Source organism: Molothrus ater, chromosome 2, assembly GCF_012460135.2.
Source record: "Molothrus ater isolate BHLD 08-10-18 breed brown headed cowbird chromosome 2, BPBGC_Mater_1.1, whole genome shotgun sequence".
Taxonomy (NCBI): Eukaryota; Metazoa; Chordata; class Aves; order Passeriformes; family Icteridae; genus Molothrus; species Molothrus ater.
The window spans coordinates 3,994,969-4,021,893 of record NC_050479.2 but is presented as its reverse complement, the minus strand read 5'-3'; the positions used below and the strand labels follow the sequence as shown (position 1 = coordinate 4,021,893).

Genomic DNA, 26,925 nt, shown 5'->3' with positions numbered 1-26,925 from the left:
GCCGTTGTCGCTCACAGGAATGGCTCAGAGGAGGAGGAATGTGCAGCTTTGTCCCTTAAGGGGCAGAGCTGGGGGTCCTGTCCTCACAAGAGCAGTGGGGGTGTACCCCGTGTTACCACCTTTGGGTTTGCTGTCCCCAGGTCCTGGCTCCAGCTGAGGTCTTTGCTTAGGGCGAGGGGCAACAAAGGGTCTCAGTGTCTCTGCAGACTCTGTACTTTGTTTCTCACGTCCAGACATCACTTTGATCTCTTAATTTCGTGTTGGCTCGTTGTTTTTGGGGTCTTTTGGTAAGTTTGGTGGGGTGGCATGCTGGCTCCAAAGTTATTTTGCATGTCCTCCAATGTCCCCTCCTTTCACTGTCAGAGAAGGGTCATCCACCTGGCAGCAGGCAGGGTGGTGCTGACAAAGGAGGAATTCTTAACCTTCAAGGACAGGTAGTTAATGAAAACCACCAGTGATTACAATAACAAACAGTTAGAACTCCACCCTGGCAGCAACTGGTCCAACTTGTTCATTCTGCAACTTTTAAAAAAAAAAGGGTGACCTTTTTTTACTCATAACGGTTTGCACACAGAACATCCAGCACAAGGATATTGCCGCTGAGCCTGTGGCTGAAGCCTTGCCCCCTCTGCTCCCCTGTCCCTGCCCAGGGCCTGCTCAGCAGAAAGCAGCTGTGGAGTCACTTCTGGAGTCTGTACAACTCCTCCACGACACAGCGCTTGGGGCTGGCAGGGACCTTACAGCTCATGTAGTTCCAGCTGATTATCTCCTCCTCTGTGTCTCTCTCTATCTCTCTGACAGGTGTTTCCTCTTTCTTTCTCTCTCCTTTCTCACATTCTTGAGAAATAAAATCTGTGTTGTTGAATAAAATCTGTCTGTTGCCTTCCCATGGTCTCATTTGCCTCCTAATCAGGGTTGTATGTGAAACAACCATGTGAAAAGTAAAGCCCAGGAACCCAACACAGCATAGGGACAAGCTCCAAAAACCAGAAACATGGGAGTGGTAACAATATATAGTCTTGGAGTGGAACATTCTAGAGAAAATACCATATATGGAACACAAGTAAGCAACAGGGGAGTAGAACTTGGATTAATTAACAAAACTCCAAAGGCTCTCGGAAGGAGATTTCAGGCTTGCCCTGAGTTAGATGAATGTTTCCTAGGACTTGATGCTAAGGTTTGGTGTCATAGGGGTGAATTCTGGCTGACTTTGTGTTTCAGTCAGGCTGTTTCCCCCAGGGTCAGTGCTGAGTAGCTGTGGCAGGAGTTTGGTCTTGGCATTTCTATTTTGCAGGGTGTTTCTCCAGGACTGATTTTTTTTTTTCTGAGATAACTTTCAGAGAATTACAGAATCCCTGATGGTAGAAAAGATCCCCCAGCACATCAAGTCCAAACCGTGCCCAATGCCCATCTTGTCACCCAGCCCAGAGCACTGAGTGCCATGCCCAGGCCTTTCTTGGATACCTCCAGGGATGGGGGCTCTACCACTACCTTGGGCAGCTGCTTCCAATGCTTAACTACCTTTTCCATGAAGAAATTCCTGCTGATATCCAAGCTGACCATCCCCTGGCCCAGGCTGAGCCTGTGTTCCCTCATGCTGTCATTTGTTGCTGAGGAAAACAGCCCAGTCCCCACCTGGCTGCACCCTCCTGTCAGGGAGCTGTGGAGAGCAGTGAGGTCTCCCATGGGCTATTCCTGTTTATTAACTCCCCTCCCTTTTTTTTTTTTCTGTTTAACACAACCAACATTCTCACTGAGTGAAGATCCCTTTGGGGCAGCAACTCACATTTTTGAGCAGTCGTTCCAATGCCTAAAAAACTGGGGAATCTTTTCTGCTCTCAGCACCTCATCTAAGAGGAGCTATTTCTGTGGATTTGCTGATGACCCCAGAGCTAAGATCCCATTGTTCTCAGCAGCACTCTTGGAGCAGTTGGGAATGCTGCTGGCAATGTTGGGAATGTCAAGGAAGGGGAGGGATCACTGGATTTGCTTGGAGCAAAATGTGTGTTCTGGATTAACGCAGCAGTGGCATGAAACAGTTTAATGTATTACCCACATTAACACCACCATTTATTTGTCTGTTTCTATTGATATTTCTTATCAAACAGACTCTTGGGATTCTGTCCAGAGAACCAGAGATGTTTCCCCTCAGCTAAACCAAGCCACCATCATCGACCTGCACCCGTCCTCCACCTACAACATCCGCATGTACGCCAAGAACCGCATCGGCAAGAGCGAGGCCAGCAACGAGCTCACCATCACCACTGATGAAGCAGGTATGACCTGGCTTTGCAACCTCTAAATCCTGTGGGAATCATCTCTCTTTGATGTCAGGAATCATTGCATGAAATGCTGTTGATACGGCTGCAGCTGTATCAAAATACTGAGTTATTCCCAGGGAACATCGTGAGTTTTGCAACTTCATTGTGCAGGGCTGTAATTAAAGCTGTTCAGTGGCATCTAGTGGTCAAAGGAGACATTGTGCTCCAAATTTTCAGCTTGTGGTGTTGGGAATAACATAGGAATAACATACCTGTATCTACAGTGAGGCAACTCAACCAGCAACATCCTGGGTTTAGTGGTGGTGCCTCCCCCGTGGGTATTGTGGCTTTCCTTACATGTTTAGATATTAATGTAGGTAACTAATTTAAATTTCTCCCTTTTGAGAATGTTGATCCACATGAATCAACTCTTCATTTGAATATTCCCTCACTCAATCCAACCTTCATATGAATATCCCTTTTGAGAATGTTGATCCACATGAATCAACTCTTCATTTGAATATTCCCTCACTCAACCCAACCTTCATATGAATATTACCTCACTCAACCTTCCCACCATTTATTTTTCTGGTCTCTATTTAAGTCTCTTGGCTGTCACTTGTTAGTGTCATCCCCCTGATCTTTGTTCTGTTGTATTACAGAGTCACAGAACCATTTAAGTTGGAAAAGACCTCCAAGGTCATCAAGTCTGATCTTTGTTTTTACTTTAACCTTTTATTCTCCTGCATCAGCACCAGGAGTACTGTGTGGGCATTTTCCCTTTGGTGGTTGGAGCCACTCTCGTGTACAGCGAATTTCTGCCTTCCTTTACCTTATGCTAAGTCAGCACTGCTTGCTTCTTTGGGGATTTAGAGATGACAACGTGTGGTGACAGTGTCTCAGCAGTGGAAATTCCCTTTCTCTTTCAAGATTTATGTTGGTCTTGGATTTGACCACCCAGAGACTGATTTTTAGTTCACCTCCTATGAACACAACTGTGTAATTCCCACTTAATTTCTCTGGGAATTTCCTACAGCAAAAACACAGTCCTTGCCCACAGGACAACATGGTTTTGGTTCTGAGGGACTTTGTGAGTAGGAACAGCACACAAGGGCTCACAGTGGAAAGCAGAATAAGCTGGAGACAACATAAGTTGCATTTCTTTTATCATTCCAGCAGAAGAAAAGCATGCAGTGAATAGATTTAGCAGTGAATAAGTTTTTTGAAAAAGACTTATTTTTTGATCAGAAATTTTCTCTTCCTTTGTGCAAAGAAAATGTGAAATCACTAGAGAAAAGACACTATGCATTCTTCCAGCCAGAGTCATCTATAACCCCAAAATGCCCATCCTTCCCTGTGCAAAATAGAGGGCTGGCTCTTGGATCTGCTCTCTTATTCACCCATGCTTGGAATGGTTTTTACTTGCCAAGTTTTTCCTGACTGGTAATTAAGTTGTCAGGATCAGCAGCTGCCCTTGGAATAAAAAACCAGCTTCCCCATGAGCAGGGTGGAGCCTTAACATCACATTTTATTCAGTTCTTTGTAACCAGGCTTCAGAATAATTGATCCTTTTGTGGCTGTCTTTTTGAGGAGCTGTTCGTTGGTAGAAAAAGACCAGCAGAGTGGAACTGTATTCAAAAGTCACTGATCTACCTAGGGAAGGACTGGGAGGGAGGAGGTCAGGCTTAGGCAGAGTTTGTGATGTTTTTCTCCTGAGTTTTTATTTCAGGGGATGCACAAACTGTAGGTACATCAATTTATTTTTTTTTTTTTGATCGCTGTTTACTTCTGTTCCCTGCTTTTACAGCAGGCAGTGGGAACAGCATGGGTGCAGGGGATGAGAGACAAGTTAATGAGCAGGGAGCAAAATAAAGGTCCAAGAAATACAAGATAAAAACCAAGCAACTTGGAAAGGGGGGCAGATTCTGTATCACATATTGCAAAGAAATATCTCTATTAAAAAGAAACCTGTAAAAGGTCTCTGTGGCAAAAAGATAGGTAAGGATGGAACAACTTCAAAGCTTGCAGACCACATCTTTATTTCCATACAACCCCAATTAGCTCATGTGTTGGAAAATAGATGCCAGTACACACTTGCTGCAATGCCTGTCAGAGGAGAAAAAAAGCATTATGGCCATTGCCTAATACTGAAATCCATAGAGGAAATGGGGATATCTGGGTTTTCTTTATGTCCTTGCCACAAACTCTGTATGACATTAAGTATGTAAAACAAATGACTTCTTATTTAACATTTCCCTATGGTGTGCTGGGAGCACTTAACTATTCAGGTCTGTGAAAAAAAATAAATTGGGGTCTTTTGAGGAAAAGTCAGGTTTTTTAGGGGCAGATTTTAAACCCCATTTTTAGGATCAAATGCTTGGCTCAAATTCCACTACATTATAAGGTACCCCAGAGGAGTGGCTTTCATTTTTGTCAACAGCAGGACAGAATCAAGGTCAGACTTCAAAAAATTCATAGAGATCTCGTTTTTGCCAGTGGACTTTTTCCTCTTCCCCTTCCTTTGTATTAATGCAAGAAGAATGAAAATAAAGTTCTTTCAAGCTTTGGAAATTTCCCATATGAAGGACAGTCAGAAATGGCAGAGAATAGGGCATATTTAATAACTTAAACATATTAAAGGCTGTATTCTGCGTCTCTGCTTTCATCAGTTAAAGCAAAATGTTCTGGTTCCTTTCACCACAGCTGTCATTTATTGCTGCTCCACCTCTAACAGCCCCATCTCACCCTTTTCATTGCTTTCCTTCCTTTGTCTGCTATTAAACTTAATTTAATACCTTTCACTGAGGATGTATTCTGCATCAAGGGAACCCTCTGCAGCAGCTCAAGGTGGCTCCATCCCTCTCCTCAGATCTTTCCTTTGCAGTGATTTACCTCACTGAGCAAGCAATTTACTGCACGTCTCTGTTCAATCCCAGCTGATCCTGATCTGCTTTGTAGCTGCCCAGCTGACAAGGAGGTTTCTTCTTTTTTCATTCACATTTAAAGCCTCCTACACACCTTTAGAACCATGTTGATGGTCCATGAAAGTTTCCCTGGCTCAGGCAGGAGTTGAAAGAAGGTTTTCCCACCTAGAAGTTATTTTTTTTGTCTGATTTCCAGCCTGGAACTCTACTGGGGAGGGGGAGAGTGTAAAATGTGAAGGATTTTGTGTAAAATATCTGATATTGGACTGAACATGCTCAGTTTCCAATGAACAAAGGAGATCCCACTGGAAAATTTGCAACAAGTTGAAAGCAGGATTAGGAACTCCTGGCTCACTTGCTTTAAAGGGGTTCTGCTGCTTTTCTGTCTGGATTAGGAGCTTCTGGCTCACCTGCTTTGAGTGAACTCTGCTGCTTTTCCATCACCCACAGGGTTGTGACTGCTGAGAATTCTTCTTGCCTATCTCCAGATATGCAGAAATGTCACTGTGAGAGTATCTCTAGCCAAGAAAACCACTATTATTCATTTTACTCTATTAATTTCATTTACCAGCTTGATATGTTTTGGCCCATGTATTTTGCTGTTAGCCAGAGATGACATCTGAATGCAGAAGATTCCCGGCCCTGCTTTTGTTTGGTGAAGTTTTCCATGTGGCACTGACTCCAGCCTCCATGATGCTGGGGTGTAAAGGTGGTGAAATGCTGAATTTTCTGTAAAATGTTGAATTCCTTGGCCTGTGAGGGCCATTTTTGATGCATTTTCCTTCTCTTTCCAGCCCCTGATGGTCCACCTCAGGATGTGCAGCTTGAGCCCATATCTTCCCAGAGCATCAGAGTCACCTGGAAGGTAAATACTCACACATCCGTGGATCAGATAGGCTCTGTCAGTATTTGGATGCTTTCAGGGGAGTTTTGTAACAACTGTGCCTTGGTGGTTTCATTTAGGAGAGACATTCCAGATGCGTTTGCCAAGATATCTTAAATTATTTGCCACTGAAGGGAGCAGCATGCAAAGAAAGCCTTCCACTGGAGAGTAAAAGTAGCAGCTGCTTGCATTTCCTTCTTCTTTCTGATTTCAGAGATAAGGCCACATGTTTAGGAAATGAACACTCACAAAATTTCACTGTGGCTCTGGGCAAAACTTTCCCAGAAACCACTGGAACCAATGCGATCTTCTTCCCATTGCAATAGACTTTGGGACAGATTTTTGCTGCATAGAGAGTCCCATTATAGTCCATGAGAACTGATGAAGAGTAATTAATACAAAAATATCATCAGCTGGTATAATTAAAAGATCTGGCATGTTGTGTGACTCAATTTTTCTGGGTTTTTCCCACTATTTTGCCAATAAAAGAAAGTTTTGAATGCTTTGGTATGATACCAGAGGTACTTAAACCATGTTTTACATGGTGTTGTGAGATATACTGCTTGTATGTTGTTTTGATAATTCCATGTATTTACAGTTCTGTAATTGTAAATATATGGAATTAAATATGTAATGTTAAGAGCTGAAGTGGCATAATAATAATAATAATAATGATTAATTTCTATATGGATGTTAATTACTCCTGCAAATGTGGGTGATGTGGATTTTGTCCTTTTATATGGATTATTCATAAGGTCGGGAGCAATGAGGTTCTACTTATTAACCAAATAACCATGGGTGATTGGTTATTTATTGCACAGTAATGAATATATTGTAGGTTTAAGCCATTTAGTTAAAAGGCAGGTTCAGAACCCTTTCTGAATCTGCAATGCTGATGTTTGGATCTTATCCACATCTTAAATTTATAGCAGTGTTGCTTTTCACCAAATGCTTTCCAAAACCAAAAGCTGTGTGGTCACAGATTTACCTGGAGTGAAACACAAGAATGAATTGAAAGACATGGATTTAAATCCAGCACACAGTCAGTAGAGCAAAGGGAGTAGTTTTGAAGCCATGCAGGGGTGCACAGTGATTCTCAACAACTGAAATAAATTCTTAATAGTTTTTTTCCTTTTTAAAACCACTTAAGAGCTGTGACTATCTGATCAAGTCAACTGTAATCTTCAAGCTTCTACACCTGAATTTGCTTTTATGGATTTATGGAGAGGCAGGTTGAAAGGCTTTGTTTGCTTTTTCAGAAAGTTCACTTTGGGGGATGTTTTTAAAAGCAGCAAGAGAAGATGGGCACCACTGGCTCATTGCTGGAATTCATAGCTGCAGTTTGTGAAGTTCTGCCATTAAATTCGATAGATGCAGATGTGAACAGGCAGCTACAGGACAAACAGAATTCCCACCCCTACATTTCAGTAACGGCCTAAAATATAGTTCAATTTGTACTTCAAGGACACTTCAAGTAAAACTGAGTGTGTCCTGGGCTCTGGGTGTTGTCTGATATTGAAGGATATCAAATGAGGTGCTGGGGTTGTGTTCTCAAGATTGTGTTCGGAATTTGATTTGAGGATTCTTGTCAAGCAAAGTTCAGTACTTAATATAACAAGATTTTCACAGAAATGAGTTATATATTGAATACATACTTCATTAGCCTGGTCTCATGAGCTGAAGGGAGAGATGGATTTTCACAATTTGGAATGAGCTTAAGGTGAAGTCCCTGGGCAGAGTTAGAGCATATGTAGTCCTACCTTTACTGGAAGAGTTATTTCCTGAATGACAATTTCTAAGCTGATTAAAAAATCTTCCCTACTAAGTCCCAAACCAGGAGCGAGCCACTTTACTTTCCTTGACTTATTGCAGTTTTCTCCAGGTCAGAGCAGTTTTGGTTCATTACTCAAAAAAGAACTTTAAGATGGTCCTACATACATAATCCAATTTGGTTCCATGTTGAATCCTAACTTTTGAGTAGGTCTCTGCAGTGCTGTGCAGAAGGCACTTCTTCAGTGTCTAATAAAATGTAATTAAGAATAAAGAAGAGATCAGTCCTATGTTGTCATGGAAGCCAAAACACAAGAAAAGAGCCTGACCTTGGTAGTTTTTATTTTGGAGGCATGTGGAGCTTTAGCCATGAAAGGCTATGATGCCATGGAACAAATAGGATTGTGGTGAAAACCAGGGTTATATTTAAAGCTGGCAAACTTTATTAAAACACAGTGTCAATAACAGCAAAAGGAGCAGGGAATACCACATTGATTATATTTCATTTTGTATTAAATCCCATTTCTGCAGCTTGCTGCAGCTGTAAATCTTCATTTAAAGTTTTGTCTCAGTCCACTCTTAGAAAATCCCAGTCAAGCAAAGTTGTTGGTCTGTGATTTGTTTAATCCAGTATCTCTGTGTCCACATAAGATTTTGGGTTTCAGACTGAGCTGATAAATAAAACTCAGCACTTTTTGGTAGTTTAAACTGGTGCAGAGATAATGAGAATTAAAGAGGAATACTCATTTAGAAAAGAGCATAAAAATATTCTTTTTTTTTCATGTAGTACTTTACATTAGGTAAATGAACCCATTAAATTTAGACACCGGGAATGTTCCTTTTCTCTTTATTCCTATTTACACACACACAAAACTATAGAATGTCATACTTTATGAAAGTCATTGATACCCTGTTTTAAAATATTGAATTCTGTGGGAAAAGCTGAAAGTGTATGGACTGAAACTCATTTTTCATAATGTTCTATGGCTACTGACAAGGTTCACAATAGTTTTCCCCAAGAACACTAAGTTGTTTCACTCAATTTTCTACCAAAAATGTGTCTATACACCAGAAGGAATATTTATCAAATGAGTCATGTGTGCAAAAAGTCAACTCAAAAATGAAGTTTTCAGATCATGGTAACAAGGAACATTGGAATTTCTGTGAAGCAGAACATTTCAATGTTTTGTCCTGAAGTGACTTGGAGTTTGTTTTATATTGTATAATGTTTCCAAGTGGGGTGAAAAAAAAAAGTAAAATTTTAATATTTTATTTAAAGAAAAAAAAATCTCTTGACTTAAAACAATTATGAAGAAGTTAATGAAAATTTCAAAGTTTGTCATCTTATTCCAATTTAAAGTGAGAAAGTACAATTATAGAATTCCCAATGAAGAAGCTGCTGTGGCTGCTTTGTTCAAGCTGTTTGTGTGGAAGTGAATTTGTTGTCAGTCAGGATGGGCAGAGGGATGGAGCAGCTCTGCTGGGAGGAAAGGCTGGCACAGCTGGGATTGTTCACCTGCACAGGAGAAGCTTTGGGCTGAGCTCAGGGTGGCCTTGCAGGGCCTGCAGGAGCCCCAGGAAAGCTGGAGAGAGACAATTTCCAGGGCATGCAGGGACAGCACACAGGGAATGGCTGCCAGTGCCAGAGGGCAGGGCTGGGTGGGATCTTGGCAATGAGGAATTGTTCCCTGGCAGGGTGGGCAGGGCTGGGATGGAATTCCAGCCCTGGATCCCTGGCAGTGCCCAAGGCCAGGCTGGACACTGGGGCTGGAGCAGCCTGGGACAGTGGGAGGTGTCCCTGCCATGGCAGGGGTGGAGCTGGATGGGCTTTGAGGTCCCTTCCAGCCCAAACCATTCAGTGATTCTATGAATTTATCTGAACTCAAACAACAAAAATCTGACCTTAGTTTCCACCCCCAGCTTAAAGGTTCCTCTTTCTGCAAACATTCAAAGATCACAAAGCCATGGAATTGTCCAGAATAGGCAATGCACTTACAAAGGGCTCTGGTAATAAAATGACCTGTATGCTTCTAAAACAGCTGGGGGAGTTTTTGATCAAAAAACCCTGAGAAATATTCAAACAGGACACAATTATTCTCTTGGATTCCCAAAACACAATCCTTATCCCTGCCATGTGACTTACAAGGATCTCAAGGTCTGAATCTGCTGATTTGATCAACTAAATCCTATCAAAGTGATACAGTGGGAATTGAAATTACATCATCACTTCAAGTTCTGAGTCTGTTTCTCATGAAAAGAGGTAGAAAAAAACCATATGAACAGATTATTCAGTAAATCAGTTGCATACAGTGGCACACATTTCAAATTTGAGAGGGGATTGCAGAGCAATGGTTTTGATGGTAGTGGATGAAAGGCAAACCTCACCCTGGTTTTATCATCTCCAGTGCACCATAAACTCCCCACAACAGGCAGGTCCTGTGGCAGAAATGAGTCGTTTTTTTGAGAATCTGTTCCCCAGGAGATTTAATGGGATATAGAGGCAACAGAAGTGGCTGCCTCTGCCAGTCCAACCTGTCGCTGATAAACTGCAGCACAAAGACCTTTTTTGTGGGACAGATGAGCTTGAGGGCATCTGTTGGGAGTTTGAAAGAGGTTTGGAGGATTGCAAAGAGATTTTTTTACTCCTTCATTACAAAACTGTGCCTTAAAATGCATAAAAAATATATATACTTAGTATTTAATATATATACTGATTATGCCTTGTGTAGATAGAAGATGAGGCAGGAACATCATCATATAAGGAAATTAGTCCATTACTATTTAAATATAATTTTTGTGGGTATTGCTGTCAATGACAGGCTTTTTCCCTGAGCTGAAAATCTCTGCTTTGCACTAGATCACATTTTATATTGCAGAGCACACAAATGATCTCCACTAGTCAGGAGCAGGGGACCTTGCTCTGAGAAATGTGGCACATAATTATGGCCAAGCATTTTGTGCTGTCCATATCCCTGAATGCCAGATACATTGCAGCTATTCAGTATGCAAATCCCTGCTTCCCAAATCATTGTTGCCTTCAGCACTCATTATCTAATCATCTTTCCACACTACACACTGAATGAGCAGAAGCATATTTCAAAGCACAGAATACAATTTTCCTAATGCCTGGGACTGAATAAACTCCTGTGACTGCCTTGCACAGATCAATAAATTCCTTCCTAAAGGTTCAGTGAATGGTGGGGGCTCCTGGCAAAAACAATTAGTAGTGAATGGTGACCTGGAATGCAAATATACCCCTATCAAATCAGCTTGGATTGATTCACCTGAAAAGAGAAAAAAACAGCGTAAATTCACACTCAAAAGTGTCTCCTTATTGGATTTTTCTGTGCATGAACCATTTAAAGGTCTTTCAGCACAGATTTGAAAAAGACACACCTGAAATTTAGATCAAAAAAAGTTGCTGTTTCATGTGCAGGAAGTATTTCTGAATTGTTGCCTACAAATTGACTTGCATTCAGTAGGAAAAAAATAGTTAATTTTTTTTTTTCAGTGAGTTTAGGGGAAACAACTTGACTTTGGATATGTGCAATTAATGTGTAACTTTCCATTTTCTGTTCAGGCTCCAAAGAAGCACTTGCAGAATGGAATCATCCATGGGTACCAGATAGGATATTGGGAATACAGTGCAGGGGGAAATTTCCAGTTAGTTCAACATCATCAGCATTTACACCACAGGGGACAGTGAGGTTTTTACCCTGAATAACCTGGAAAAATTCACTCAGTATGGCATGGTGGTACAGGACATATTTTGTAATTGTTACCTACAAATTGACTTGCATTCAGTAAGAAAAAAAAAAAAAAGTTAATTTTTTTTTTTTCCCATGAGTTTAGGGGAAACAACTTGGCTTTGGATATGTGAATTAATGTGTAACTTTCCATTTTCTGTTCAGGCTCCAAAGAAGCACTTGCAGAATGGAATCATCCGTGGGTACCAGATAGGATATCGGGAGTACAGCGCGGGGGGAAATTTCCAGTTCAACATCATCAGCATTGACACCACGGGGGACAGTGAGGTTTATACCCTGAATAACCTGAAAAAATTCACCCAGTATGGCATGGTGGTACAGGCCTGTAACCGGGCTGGGATTGGACCTTCTTCTCAGGAAATCATCACCACAACTCTTGAAGACGGTGGGTCCTTGGCAAACAACTCTCGTGGGACATATTATTAATTTCATTCTTATTTTTCTTAATTTTATTCTTTTATTTTCTCTTTTTTATTCTTATTTTCTTATTTATTCGTCTTTTTATCTTGTTGCATTTCCTGTTTTATTAGTGATGATGAAAGTAGGGATGATAAAAGACTAGTCTTTAGGTAGAAAGGTGCCTGCTCAATGATCTTGTCTGATTTCCATTGCAAGGGTGAATTTATTTTACCAGGTAAATAAAAATAACTCTACTAATGTGATATATCCTGCTGTGAATGATGTTGACTGAGATCAAAAGTTTCATTAAGAAGCCAAATGCTCTGGTGTTCACATATTTGCAACTGTTGTGATCTCATCGTTGCTCCAGAGTGGTCTCATCATAGTTTTGAGAAGTGAAACTCTGAAAGGTGAAGCAATATTGTATTTTTTGTTGGATTACTTCTGTTTTCAAATGAATCTGCTGTGTAACCAGAGCTCTTGTACTGCACTGTCTTGTAAATCTTAAGAGAGATGTGTGTTTTTTCAAGGATATCCAATGACAGAAAAATCATTGCTGTTTCAGGCAAAATTCACCCTCTCTAATCCAAAGAACAATATAGATTTTTTTTTTTTCAAACTGCAAAAAAAGTACTTCTCAAACAATGAAAGGGAGTCCTCTAGTGGAAAAAAGAGAATGATCCCATATCCAAAACAAAGAGTTCAGTATGTTAGAGGAGTATAACAGCAAATAGTAATCCTAAAGGCCATGCAAGTCAGATTTTCACCTACTGTAAATCAACATCAGAGTCCTGAAATCAGTGCCAGCTTGGAATCTGACTTCTGCGTGGACAAAATGGAATTGCACACATCTAAAATCCTCAAGAGCCACACATTTTGAGGCAGGCTATTCATGAGAGACTGATAGCTTTTTTTTACTCTAAATGTTTCTAGTCTTAGCCTGCTGCAAGACCCCAAAATTCAGCATGCTTACACAGACATATATTTTATATTATAATAAATGGGATTTTTTTTCCCCTTCAGAATCCAGCTTTTTTTGAAAAAAAAAAAAAAGATGCTTGCTTCTCTTGGAAATGTTTTTGGTTGTCACTCAATTTTGGGTCCCTCCTAGAATTAAAGATGCCACGAGCTTTAATAACAATGCCAGTTACTAATACTGCTGTTTTGATTTGGCACTAAATGGCCAACAGAAAATGCCTTAGATTTGTTTGATTTTTCCCTGTTTTTTTATTAAATATCAGCAAAAATATATTATGACCATTTTTCCTATGTTTTTTAAAGGTGTGCCCACTTTCTTCTCCCTCCACCAAATCAAAGGGACATGAGAATTGTCCCAAGGTGCAAGTTTGGCTGCAAAATTTAAAAAAAAATATTTAAATTGCTTACAGAATGTTCTACACATTGCAGTGTCAGAACACAATTATATTTCAAAAGAAGCAACAAAAAGCTTATTAAAAGACAAGTCAGCAAGTAGGAAAACAGTACATCAAAAGCCATTCCAGGGAAAACAGCTGCACTTGCAGAAACATGTGGATTGTAGCAAGAATAAAGGATTTGCATTGTTAAAACATGTAATGGTAATTAAATATTGTGTGGAGGGATAGAGGGGAAAGTAAAGAATAGCTAAAAGATGAACATTGAGTTGTTTTCATTGTGTTAAAATGGTGAATCTCTTCTTGTAGTGCCCAGTTGCCCTCCAGGGAATGTGCAAGCCACTGCCACGTCCCCAGAAACCATCTCCATTTCCTGGTCAACACTGGCAAAGGAAACCCTGAATGGGATCCTGCAGGGATTCAGGGTTATCTACTGGGCCAACCTCTTGGATGGAGGTGAGGAAAACCAACCTATTACCCAGCAAAAAGCTGTGTGTGGCCTTTATATCATTTTCTCTCTGGTGTGAAGGCATTTGACTCCCTTTTCTTTTTGGTTTAGAGAAAACTTTTATCTACCTGTGAGGGAGCAGGTTTTCCTAGAGGCTGAACAGAGCAGCAAAGCTGCCTGGAGGAACCTCAGCGAAGGCTCCCACCATGGGTTTGCAAAGCTCCCATGGTGCCCAACAGAACCTGAGCAAATTTCACCTCAGGTACAGAGTCCAGAATGTTGAGGGGTTTATTTTGAAAGAATGGTGACATGGATCTAGAACAAACCAGCCCAGACCTGATTTTCACTATAATTTGGTTGGTTATCTCTTTGCCTACTCGATATGTTATCACTTATTTTTTCATAGGATGCATTTCCCCTCCTGAGGAAAAAAGAAGGAAATTTTTTTTGCTGAGGGCAAAAGAAGGAAATGTCTCTGGGAAAAGCTTGTTATTTCCATGCTAGCTTTTTCTGTTGTGTGTTTGTACTCTTAGCATAATTCCTGGGGAAATAGGCTCCAGAGCAGAGACTGAGTGAAAGGATCAAAGGAGAATCGTGATGCTTTCCTAATCTGCAATTTATTGCGTGATGATAATTCCATGTATGGTCCTTTCTTGTAAATGAAACAAATTAGTAGGTTTGAGATGCACATGACTTTATTCCTACTTGTGGATTTTTCACAACTGCCTCCCTTCTTTTGCCTTCATCCAGCAGAACCACAGTTCACTCTAACCTGCAATTTTGCAAATCCTGGTCTCTGTTAGCGTGGAAAAGGGAATTTAGAGTGGAAATGTGACCCAGAGGCCCATTGTTCCTGCTGGTAATGGTAGCCTCAAAAATATTTGGAAATCAACCACCAATTCATTTAAAAATAAAGATTAAAATGTATGAGAAGCATACAGAAAAAATGTAAATATGTAGGGCATAAAATTAAATATTTGCAGTGACGCTTGTAGTTTTGGATCAGATCCTGTGTGGTTATTATCACATCTAAGCTCCTATGTGATGTCTCACAACATGATGAAAAAGATGATGCTCATGCCATGCTTAAAACTGGATTTTCTTGATTTATTCAACTTTATTTGCTGCCCTAAATATGTTTAAAGCTCTTTTTTGCCATATGGGTTGTACTTCTATGCTTGCTGAAAAAAAAAAAAATTTAATATGAAGTGCATCATCTTTCTGCAAGTAAATCTGATTTTACTGTCTTTAAATCTATTGTTAGCCACTATTGCTGCAATCAAGTGCTTTGCAGCATCACTTGCTGCATATTTTAAAATAAAGGGGACATTTTCTTCACTTTCCTTATGAGAAATGGTCTTTCTCATAACTAGAAAATCTTTATGAAGATAACCAACATTCTCATTTTTTTTTCTTTAAGGGATGTTTCACAATAATCTCTTCTTGTTATCTGTTCTTTATGAAAAATCTCATTACATGTAGAATTTCTTCAATTCTCTTCATCATATATTTTTTTTTAAATTGCAAAAAAAAAAGAGTTTGAAAATGAAAAATGGGTCTGCTTCAATTGGGAACAGGTCAGGACGTAATGGAATTAATTGTAATCCCTTACAATTCATTGCTGTTCTGTAATAATGAAGCATTACTCTTCTGGGACACCCAAGATTTCCACAGCAGGTACCAACACCTGGAAGAAGAGTGAACTTGGCAATAACTCCACTTCCTTTTTATTTCATTTTATTTTATAGAGCTGGGAGAGATAAAGAATGTCACTACTACCCAGCCATCCCTGGAGCTGGATGGCCTGGAAAAATACACCAACTACAGCATCCAGGTGTTGGCTTTCACCCGAGCTGGGGATGGAGTGAGGAGCGAGCAGATTTTCACCCGCACTAAGGAGGATGGTAAGGAGTGGAAGCACCTTCCTTTCCCGCTTCCAGGAATTGTTTGTTTGTTTCAGGCAAATATTTTATGTAAAAACGTGTCTCAGGCATGCAGAGATTGAAAACTCAGCCCTGGGGTGTCCCAGCCCAGGGAGGAGCTGGAGCTGCTGCAGAGAGCCCAGAGGAGGCTCCAGGATGAGCAGAGGGATGGAGCAGCTCTGCTGGGAGGAAAGGCTGGCACAGCTGGGATTGTTCACCTGCACAGGAGAAGCTTTGGGCTGAGCTCAGGGTGGCCTTGCAGGGCCTGGAGGAGCCCCAGGAAAGCTGGAGAGAGACAATTTCCAGGGGATGCAGGGACAGCACACAGGGAATGGCTGCCAGTGCCAGAGGGCAGGGCTGGGTGGGATCTTGGCAATGAGGAATTGTTCCCTGGCAGGGTGGGCAGGGGCTGGGATGGAATTCCAGCCCTGGATCCCTGGCAGTGCCCAAGGCCAGGTTGGACACTGGGGCTTGGAGCAGCCTGGGACAGTGGGAGGTGTCCCTGCCATGGCAGGGGTGGCACTGGATGATGTTTAACATCCCTTCCAACTCAAACCATTCTGATATTCTATGAAAATGGGAAAAGGAGGAGAGACTGTTCTGGAACTATCTTATATTACTTAGATCCCACAATGACTATTTTTTTCACTATACATATATATATATAATCTATATTTATATTATATATATATATATATACACACACATATATACCTATATGTATATTAATCCTCCAAACACCTCTTTCCTCAAAAGTAAAATAGATAACAAAAATAGCTTACCTTTATTCCTAGACCAAAGCATGGAAAATTCAATTCCTAATGCTGAAAGTTTAAGAAACTTTTAATCATACACAGACACTGACACGTGAGATTCCATAATCACTTTATTGTAACTGTAACTATTATAATCACTTCAGGTTGCCTCAGTAGGATGCCATGCACTAATCTATTTCTGGAGCTCTAAAATTCCAAATTCAGGGGAGGTTTTGTCCCTAACCTTTTTTAATGCCTTGAAAATACTATGAGATGTACAAATGTATTTTTGATCCCCTAAATGCTTTTAAAAAACTGGATCAAGACTTTTTATGGTACAGATAAAAATGCCCACAGTCCTCACAATGAGATTACTTGAATAATGTCTAATTTGTAAATTCTCCTGTGAGTTACACAATAAGTTTTCAAGGAAATTAGTCAATGGATTTTCCTTTCTTCTTCATCTACTTTATTGGTCACTCGTGAATATATGAATATACATGCCATTTTTTTTATTTGTAATAAGATTTACAAAAGTGACAAGAGAGCAGGTTCAGTAAATTAACTGACTTGATGAATTCTGTGCTTTTTTTTCCAATAAAAATTATGTGAATAAAGTTATTAATTTTTTTCCAATTAAATATTAAGGGACTCATACCAAATTTTCCATACATTGTAAGGTCACCTGGCCCCAGCTGTAGCTGTATCCAGGGAATGCAGTAAATGAAAATTGCTCAGCTCTAGACTTGTGTGTCTCAAACACTGAACATTCTGATATCAGTCTACAGTCCTTTAATAGTTACTTTGGAGCATCCAAGTCCTGACTCAGATGCTCTTGGGACACCTAATGCTTGGAAGTAGATGGATTTATTTCAATGAAAAAAAAAATAAAATCTAAAATGTAAGAGAACTGCAAAACACATGCTGCATTTTCAAGTTACTTTTTGTCGAGTAGATCCCAGCATAGCAAACCTTCCCTGAATTCTGTCTGAACATAAAGGCTCTCAGCCCTGAGCCTTGGGAGTGGGATTTAATCCACCAGGAGCCAGGAGTAATGTCCCACACTGTCCCCAGGAGCTTGGAGCAGGCTGGTCTCGGGGATATTATCTTGTTCGTGTCAGAAGCCGCAAAAAATTTTCTCCTTCTCCTCCTCCTCCTCCTTCTTCTCCCCTTCTCTTCTCCTTCTCCTCCTTCTCCTCTTTCTCCTTCTCTTCTCCTTCTCTTCTCCTTCTCCTTCTCCTCCTCCCCTTTCTCTTTCTCCTCCTCCTTTTTCTCTTCTTCCTTCTCCTTCTCCTTCTCCTCCTCCTCCCCTTCTCTTCTCCTTCTCCTTCTCTCCTTCTCCTTCTCCTTCTTTCTCCTCCTCCTCCTCCTCCTCCATCATCTCCTCCATTGTCTTTGTCTTCTTTTCTTCCCCCTAGCCCAGCCTCATTTGCTCATCCCAGTTCTTGGTGGTGGCTCTTTTGCTGTCTGCATCCCTGGGACCAGAGAGGCCCTGAAGAGGGGAGCACATTGCTCAGACTGTGTTTGCAGCTGTGCAAAGGCTCATCTCTCACCTTTAATCCTCCTGGCAGCTCAGCAATAACTCACCCTGGGACAGCCTGATCAAACTTTCCAGAGATTTTCTGATGCCTCACACTAGTTCCATTAATTAAATCTTTTGTCCAGGAAACTAAATGGAGAGGTGTTCCAGAAAATACAATGATTTTGTATTCAGCTTCAGCTTCACAACTTTTTTACTAAGGGCAGGAAAGGTTTTGAGTGGAATATACAGAGACCTGCAGTTAGGCATAAGCCAAACCCAAAATCCTGGATCTAAACATCCTGAAGGGTGTGGAAGTTAAAGAGGAAAAGAGCATTCACATTGGCAAACTCTGTGCGCCAGACAGATGCCTCATTCCTCAGAAAAAGGGACATTTCTCCTGTCATTTTCTAAGGAAAATGTTCTGTAGGGGATTTTTCAGTAGGACTAATTCCCAGTGCACTTTAAAATTCTGCCCTGAAGTGAGTTTAAGCATTTCCTTGGCATGTGAAATAAATTAATTGGAATCCTAACAGAGCTTAGACCTGGAAACTTTCTATGTCTGCTCCCAGACCGTCTCTGGCTAAAATTATGACAGGAGCTAGTCCACCCTCCTCTAATAAAATCTGGAAATCTGGGGTATTTTTAAGTGGCTGCCAAGCCCTCCACATCATTACTGCTATGAGGCCATATCTGATCAGTAATTCCTTTCTCTTTTTTTCTTTTTTTTTTTTTTTTTTACATGAGAGGAAACTTTTCTTTGTAAAATCAATGGTGTAGCATTTTCCACTGCTGCTGGAAAACCCAGTCAGGGCCTCCTGTGACTTCTCTGTTGGTGTTCAGCTAAAGACATCAACCCAAAATTTCTTCAGCAGGCTTGATATCTCTAAGGGTAACCCAGCAAGTGAATCCTGTATGGAATGCCTTGATCCTTTGATTTTTTGTAATGTTTGATACTGATTTTAGACACCAGAGGTCAGACACTGCTGCTGATCAGCAAAGGAAATGGGAACAACTCAAGCAAATAATAGGAAAGGAGCTTTCAAGAAATGAGCTTTCCTTTCAATGTGATCATATTTATGGGGTTCATCTAACTTTTTCTCCCCCCTTTCCTGAGAGCTGGCTTCAGAAAAAATGCTGCTCTTTTCAGAGTTCCTCCTGATAGAAAAAATAAGCCAAGAAGAAATGTCCAATTTTTAAAAATTCATTCTGGTTTTGTCCATTACCTTTTCCGCTTTATAGTTTTTAATAAGCTGCTCATCCTCTTCACCTGGAGACTTGATTTAATAAACCATTAAAAATTAAAGCAGCTCTTCCAATTCTTTTCCCTGCTGTGATCAAAATGCAGTTTGAAAGGCTTCTCTGTTTTGCAGCAAGAGGGAGTGTGTGTCACAAATTCCTTCTCTGCTCCTGTGCTGCAAATGCAACATGAGCAAACTACGGTTGAAACAAGGAATTTGCTGCCTGAACAAGCCTGGAACATCACCCAGCACCGTGGCTGGCAGCAGTGCCCTGACCTGAGAGGACACAGAGACCCCAGAGCCCCCATGCCAGGAAAGCTTCCTGCAGCTGGGAATTTGGTCTGGGTGTCTGTCAGAGGTGGCATCTGGGCTGGCTGTGCCACAGGAGGATTTCAGCAGCAGTGCTGTTGCTTCCAGCTCTCTGGCATTCAGAGCCAGGCAAAAGCTGCAGCAGGAAGGAAGGGAAAATAAAGCCAAATCCCTCTGCCAGCCCCACTCTGCCTGAATCCAAAGAGATTTCCCTCCTCTCCTTCCTCTCACTGGACACCAAGCTTCCTCACCATGGGCATGAGAGGCACAGACAGCATCTGGCAAGCTTTATATTTATTCTGAAATGATTAAGCAGAAATCCAGCCAGGTGCATGATCACTACTCCTTGGAGCAGAGCTCTGCTTGACTTTGTTCAGCTGATGAGGTTGACTGGGCTCTGGGATGAAAAATTGTCCTTGATGACCCCTTAATGCACTTTTTTTTCTAGTGGTAAAGATCTCCAATTTTATCTTTTTGACTAAGAAGCAAAAGGCACAGAATAGTAAATGTTCCCCTTGGGAAACTGGCAGGATTTGATAGAAGTGGTGAGCTTAGTATGAGGCCAGTTCAGAGTAAATTCACGTGTGGATGTGTTTTGGCTGGCATGGATCTGCATTGTAGGTGGAATATCTACATGAACAAACAGGCAGCAGTCAGGAGTTGAGTTTATTTTGGTTTTTCTAAGCACAGCCAGCAATGGAATAGTCCCATGTTGTGCAGAATTAAAACCCTGTTACAGAACAAGGCTCAGATTTGTGATTTATTTGCCATATCACTCTTTAAATGCACCACAGTCTGTGCATTTGCCTCCCTGCTGCTCAGTACTGTGAAGAAAAATGGTGATAATCTCCCTGCTTATGAAAAGGAGAATGAGAAAGTTCCTGGAGCTCCTCCCCATTATCTGGCACATCTAAATGCTGGTTCCCAGCCCTGTCGTATCAGGATAATTGCCTGCTCTGCTTTAGCATTTCACTTGCACTGTCAGGAATACAAAGTGTTCTCCTCCACATGAAAGCAGGATGCTATTTCCGTGTTTTTCAAAGCCTTGCTAGCTGGAGAATGAGGCCATCTTTGATCTTAAATTTGCCACATCTGCTCCCTGGCAGGCTGCAAAGTTGTTTAGAAGCAGTCCTCAGCTTCTCACCATAGTTTTAGCCCCAGTGATTATTGGGGGGGGGGAAACGGATCTATGGCATTGTGCAAATTCAGTTTGTATTTCTGGGAGCTGTGTGCTAAATAAAGGTCCAGGGAGAATTCAATAAGGCAGCTCTGGTCTCCTGATACTGCTGGCTTGTAATGACTGAAGGCTGAAAGGCTGGGGATGCAATGGCATTGAAGGAAATTATCGTTAGTTTGCTTAGCAAAGCTCAGGATTTTCCTCTCCAGAATCAGGCAGGCACCACATTGCCCAACTATTGAAAATGCAGGTCCACCAACGAGGGGAGAGAATAATGCATCTGAGTCCATGTTCTCAGAAGGCTAATTTAATTATTTTATTGTACTGTATTATATTAAAGAATACTATACTATACTAAAGAATACAGAAAAGATACTTACTGAAGCTAAAAAGATAATAATGAAAACTCGTGACTCTCACCAGAGTCCTGACACAGCTTGGCCCTGATTGGCCAAAGAGTGAAAACAACTCACAGCAGAATCCAATGAAACAATCACCTGTGGGTAAACAATCTCCAAACACATTCCAAAGGAGCACAACACAGGAGAAGCAAATGAGATAAAAATTGTTTTCCTTTTCTCTGAGGCCTCTTGCTGCTTTCCAGCTTCCGAGGAGAAAAGCCCTGGGCAAGGGAATCACATTCAGGGAATGTGAATGCCACACCCAGCCACAACTTCTCCAGATGCCCAGGGAACCCAGTTTAGTAAGAAATGCTTCAGTTGATGCTGAGATAGCTGTTGTGAGGTCCAGGGAATGGGTTTGACCAATGACTTTACCCTCTCGACAGAGAACAGTGGGTTCTGTGGAGCACCAGATGAGATTCTGCAGGATTCCTTCCAAGGAAATGTAAACACTTCCACACACACAGTGGAATGACAACCAGCTTTCATGTGCACAGCCCAGCAGTGCAGCAAAAGGAGGAATAAAAAATGAGTATTCAGAATAATTTTGCCAACTCTGCAAAAACTGCTGCCTGACTCCAGTGAGGTGGAGGCGTCCTTGGATTGAAAATTTTACTAAATGGCTTCCTGAGTTTCTTTCTAGCCCCTCTTTCTGCTGGTCTCACACCAGACAGCAACACAGCAATGACAAGGAATGTTTCCCACATAGGCCCAATGACTGGAAAATGCCAGATGAATTCTGAGTTAATCCCTCAACACTCGACAGCCATGACCAATTACCATCAGAACCTGTCCCTGTAGATCACACCCTAATTTAACAATAAATTGCATTAACCTCATCCATCTATTTGCAGTGATTTCAAGAAAACATTGCTATCCATAAAGGAATCCTCCTGTGGGTTAGGTAATTACCCTGGAGAGCAGCTTTCACTCCTCAGCAGCAGGAGCAAATAGCATTTCTAATGAGCTGGGTATAAATAACAAGTTGGATGCTGTCAAGCATCAATATTTACTCTGCATTGGATAGAGCTGCTAACTGAATTAGCCCCTTTGCAGTGAGGGGCTGGGTTTGCATGCAATTATCATCATGACGTTCTCACTTGATGCCTAATTAGCTCTCTCAGCACACTATAAATAGAAAATGCACATCCAGAGATGTAGCTCTGAGTGGTGCCTGTCAATTTTCTCACACATTCCAGGACCACCTATGCAGATATAAAATTGAGGGTCTCCTCACATTGTTTTTACACAAAAGATGAGCAAATTTACATCCCAGGCTGGCTGACTTCTCTTTATGGGCAAAGTTCTGTAGCAGCATAATATCTGCTTGCTTAATTGAGGTAGAACAAAGATTCAGAATTTATCTACAAATATCAGGACAAGGGATTTTGTAACTCTACTCCACAACAACTGTTTTCTGTGAAAGTAAAGCTGATCAAGCATTGCAATGGTAATTGTACTAGAAATTTTAATATTTTGGTAGTTTTACTTGAAAGCAGACAAAAATATCAGATTCCTCACAAAGTAGGAGTTCTGTAGAGAACAAAGTCCAGAAAACTGTTTCATTTTGACTTTAATAACCTATGTAGCAATTATCAATACAACATATCTATTTTAATAATTTGCCATACATATTGACCACACTCAGTGACTCAGTGCTAAAATATCTTTCAAATTATTTATTTTCACCGTTTTTTAAATATTTTCAAATATTTTGACATAAGGTGTTATTTTTCAGGAAATTTTAAACCCATTTATTCTGATATTAAATATAGCCCTTTTTTGGTTTGGATACAAGCTTGTGTGTAATGTGATATTCCAGCATGCAGGAAAATAAATCTAGCAATTTTGCACATTACTAAAGGAGTGTTTCCAAAGCTGGAGAGCATCATACAGTGTAATGTGTGTTTGAAAAACAGCATATGTTCATGAAATCAAAACCTTTCCCAACATGCAGGGCTGCAAAGGGATGTAGTTAACATTACACAGCCAGATTTTAGCATTTCTGAGCTGAAGCTTTTTCCACTGGTTTTAAGCAGGAGGTTTGGGGGTTTTTAGCTATTTCTCTGCGATAACTTTGTATTACTATCTATTATGTAGCTGCTGTAATTAGAGAAATAGATATTCTGCAGAGCCAGAGAGAGGCGTGAGCTGCTGAGGGCAGGGCGAGGGACAAGGGCTCTGAGAGGGGAGATGTCTGCTCACACATCGTGGCACTCACTGGCCATGGGTCACATCAGGCAGTGCAAACTGCTCATTTACCCTTCACTTCATTAAATTCACACCTCTGCTCTGGATGTCCGTTAAACTGTCCACATGAGCATTATTTATAACACTTTGGCATGGGTTGTGTGTTCAAAGCTGGCCGTTTATTATAAAGTGTTGTTTGGCAATTTCTGTGACCACAGACAAGATATTTTCACGTTTGCATTTGGATTCAAACTGAAAGGGGAAATTTAGGTTGGATCTGGGGAAGAAGTTCTTTACTGTGAGGGAGGTGAGGCCCTGACACAGGTTTTTCAGTGGATGCCCCATCCCTGGAAGTGTCCAAGGCCAGGATGGATGGAGCTCTGGGGAACCTGGTCTAGTGAAAGGTGTCTCTGCCCATGGCAGGGGTTTGGAAGATACTTAAGTTCCCTTCCAACCCAAACCATTCTTGGGTTCATTCTGTGATTTTATACAGGCTGGAGGGGATACTTCACAAAAGTTTAACCATCAGTGGCAGGTTCTGCTTTGGGACCCTCTGAAGAAGAGTTTCTCCCCCAAACCTTCTCCCTGGCATGCTCCCTTAACACAGAGTGTCCATCTCAGCCATGGGGGCACGGCCACCAAAGCAGCACACTCCCCTTTTCCTCTTAACTCCTCTGTTACTCTGGGATGATGGAATATCTGCCTTGGGCCACTCTAACACTCTTTGCTTCTCCAGTTCCAGGTCCTCCTGCTGGAGTTAAAGCAGCTGCCGCCTCGGCCTCCACGGTTTTTGTGTCCTGGCTGCCTCCCCTGAAGCTGAACGGCATCATCAGGAAATACACCGTGTTCTGCTCCCACCCCTACCCCACAGTAAGTGCCACAGCCCCTCTCTGCAGGGCTCACACACAGCATTTGCAGATACCACTCCTTGATCTTCTCCCTGCTGCTTCCTCTCCTGCCCTTTGCTCACCCTGAGCAAGGTCAAAAGGAGATCCTGGAGCTACAGAGAGAAGTGAGAGTGGAGTTTGGTTTATTCCACTTGTCAGGTTTTTGTTCAAAACCTATTGCACAAATAATTTCAAAATATACACTTGAAGTGGAGTATTTTCCAAGGTTTGGTTGGTTTAGAATATAACAAGTTGCATCTTCCAGCAGCAGCTGCAGGAGCCCCGTTGCAGCTGGAGGCGTGTATTCATTTACCCTGCTTCCATCTAAGTTCCTGCCTTTTTGCCTTGAGTATTCATGTGTGAAGGAACATAATGACTTACAAACAAACATATTTGCTTGTGAATAGGCTTATTTATGCCTGGAATATTTGCCCAGTCTAGCTCTATGTGCTTTTACTCGCTGAGAAAGTGACAGGAGGAAATTTGATGGAGTGTCAGGTTATCTTTCTTCCTGTCTGAATCACAAAGAAATTCAGCAATCTTTAAGCACAAGGGCCAGTTGCTCTCTCTAAATACCCATGTATATTTATTTTCATGTGGATTGAAAAGGATACTTATTTATTTTATATCTGAGGTTTGGATTTAGGTTATATCCAAGGTCTGGATTTCAGTTTTAAGCAGGACTTCCCACCAAAGGTAAAAAATGCAATCTTGGTTTGATAGGAAAGGAAAATATTGTTCCAGAAATTTCCAAAAGTGCTTCAGGCATGGGGAAATTTCCCTTTCCCCAAGACAGGGGGTTGGAACAAGGTGATCTTTTAGATCCTTTCCAACCCAAACCATTATGTGATTCTCTGATTTATGTTTTGGGATTACTCTCTCCTAAATCCATTAATTTCATAATTGCAGCAAACCAAACCCTCTTTAGCACACTTTTAAATGTAAACGATCTGGAGATTTTCCACCACAGTTCATACATTTCTATGGCACTCAGTGGGCTAAAGAGGTCAGAATTTAGAGGACAGTTCTGAGTGGGGATCAGGAACTTCTCTGGGGGCTTGGAGAGAACACCAGATGGTGCTGCTGCCTTCTCCACATGCTTTCCATGCACAAAGCTGCAGTGCTGCTTCCTGGGGCTTTGCTAGCAACGTTTCTTCCTATATTTACATCCCCAAGAAAATAAGCATCCTCAGCTAAAAACATTATTCTCCACCATGTGAGTCTCTCACAGACAAAACTTCCCATTTTATGGTTACCTTTTGGAGCACTTCAGAGATGGACAATGACAAGAACAGTTGCTTTTTCTTGCTGCTTTTGGCCTGAACAGAATCTCACTGCTGTATTTTTGTGGTGTTCATTATGCAGGGGTATGTATGAACCATCATGGAACCATACCTTAACCCCAGGTAGAGGCATATGGAGGTTTTTGTGCTTTTTATTAATTGCTGATGTGTGCATGGATAGTTCTGAAAGGTGTCCCTGCCCCCAGGACAGATGATCTTTAATGTCCCTTCCAGCCCAAACCATTCTGTGATTCCATTCTCCTGCTGTTACCTTCATGCAAGTGTGTGTACATAGAAATACATATGTGCCCACACAGATATGTGTATAAATATGTTCAACGTGTATCTATGGGTCCCTGTCCCATTGCTCTGCAGATCAGCAGGAGCTGGGGCTTGCAGAGATCTTCTGTAGCAGCCCTGTGTGCTGAGTGAGGCAGGGATCACACTGGGGGCTCAGTTTCCAGAAACCAAGTTGGACATTTTTAAACAAATGCAACCTCTCAGGACATATTTAATATAGGACGCGCTCCCTCAGCTTTATTTCTAACAAAAAATGCTTTGTTATCTTTTATTCTGAGATGGATTGTGAGCTAAAAAAGCTGTTTTATTCAGAGCTGCTTTGCAGTGAATCAAGCCTGCTGCAGAGCTGCTCAAATGCCAGCACTGCTGTGCAGATACACTTAATATATCCAGGGAGGTTCTTGTTTGATTCACTGCTGGCAGAGACAAGTAGCTGACAGAGGGAGAGGCCTTAAATTAGGGTGAGGAGGAGAATAAATAAAAGACCTGTGTCTTTATCATCTCCTCTGCCACCATAAGTAGCAAGTGCTGTAGCTGCAGGTATGGAGCCCTAAAAACTTCATCCATCAGTCACAGCCCTGGCTGCAAAAGAACTTTGCTAAAAGTCTGCTATTCAAGCAGAAAGGCAAACTCAGTTTTCAGGCATCAGTGAATAGAAAGAGAAAGGGACTGGGGTAAAGGTAAATTTATGGGGAGGCTGCATTCCTGGCAGGTTGTATTTTATTGCTGAGAACAAGTCCATGCAATAGACTTTGGACAGGTTAACAACAGTCCTTTACACAAAAACACTGCTTTGGTGCTTAAGTCACCAACAGGAAAAATAATTAACTCTGTTGGTCGTATTGTGCATATTTTTATTACAAACATAACACTTATACAAGCCTGACATATTATAAAATGAAGATTTGCTGCCTCTTGCACTATTCAGTTTGCTTTGCAAAGGCAGAAGCTTTTAAGACTTCTGCTGCCTCTGTATAGAACAAAAAGCATTTCCTCTTTAAATATTTTGAGCCCTAAGGACAGTATTTGCCTGGGATGTTTCAAACCACAAATATGATTAATGTGTGAAAAATGGAAAGATTCTCCACTGCAGTCTGTTCTCTGGCCAAGATAAAG

The 26,925-nt window shown here is 41.3% G+C and overlaps 1 protein-coding gene across 2 annotated transcripts in view; it reads left to right on the top strand.

Annotated features, from left to right (window-relative positions):
* DSCAM (DS cell adhesion molecule) overlaps positions 1 to 26,925 on the top strand; it is a 471,096-nt gene that overhangs the window by 366,557 nt on the left and 77,614 nt on the right. For both annotated transcript variants that reach the window (XM_036381451.2, XM_036381468.2), the window contains exons 15-20: positions 2,109 to 2,276; positions 5,980 to 6,050; positions 11,750 to 11,990; positions 13,687 to 13,833; positions 15,574 to 15,729; positions 24,076 to 24,209. In XM_036381451.2, coding sequence (XP_036237344.1) covers positions 2,109 to 2,276; positions 5,980 to 6,050; positions 11,750 to 11,990; positions 13,687 to 13,833; positions 15,574 to 15,729; positions 24,076 to 24,209 — 917 coding nt within the window. The remainder of the gene's footprint in view (positions 1 to 2,108; positions 2,277 to 5,979; positions 6,051 to 11,749; positions 11,991 to 13,686; positions 13,834 to 15,573; positions 15,730 to 24,075; positions 24,210 to 26,925) is intronic.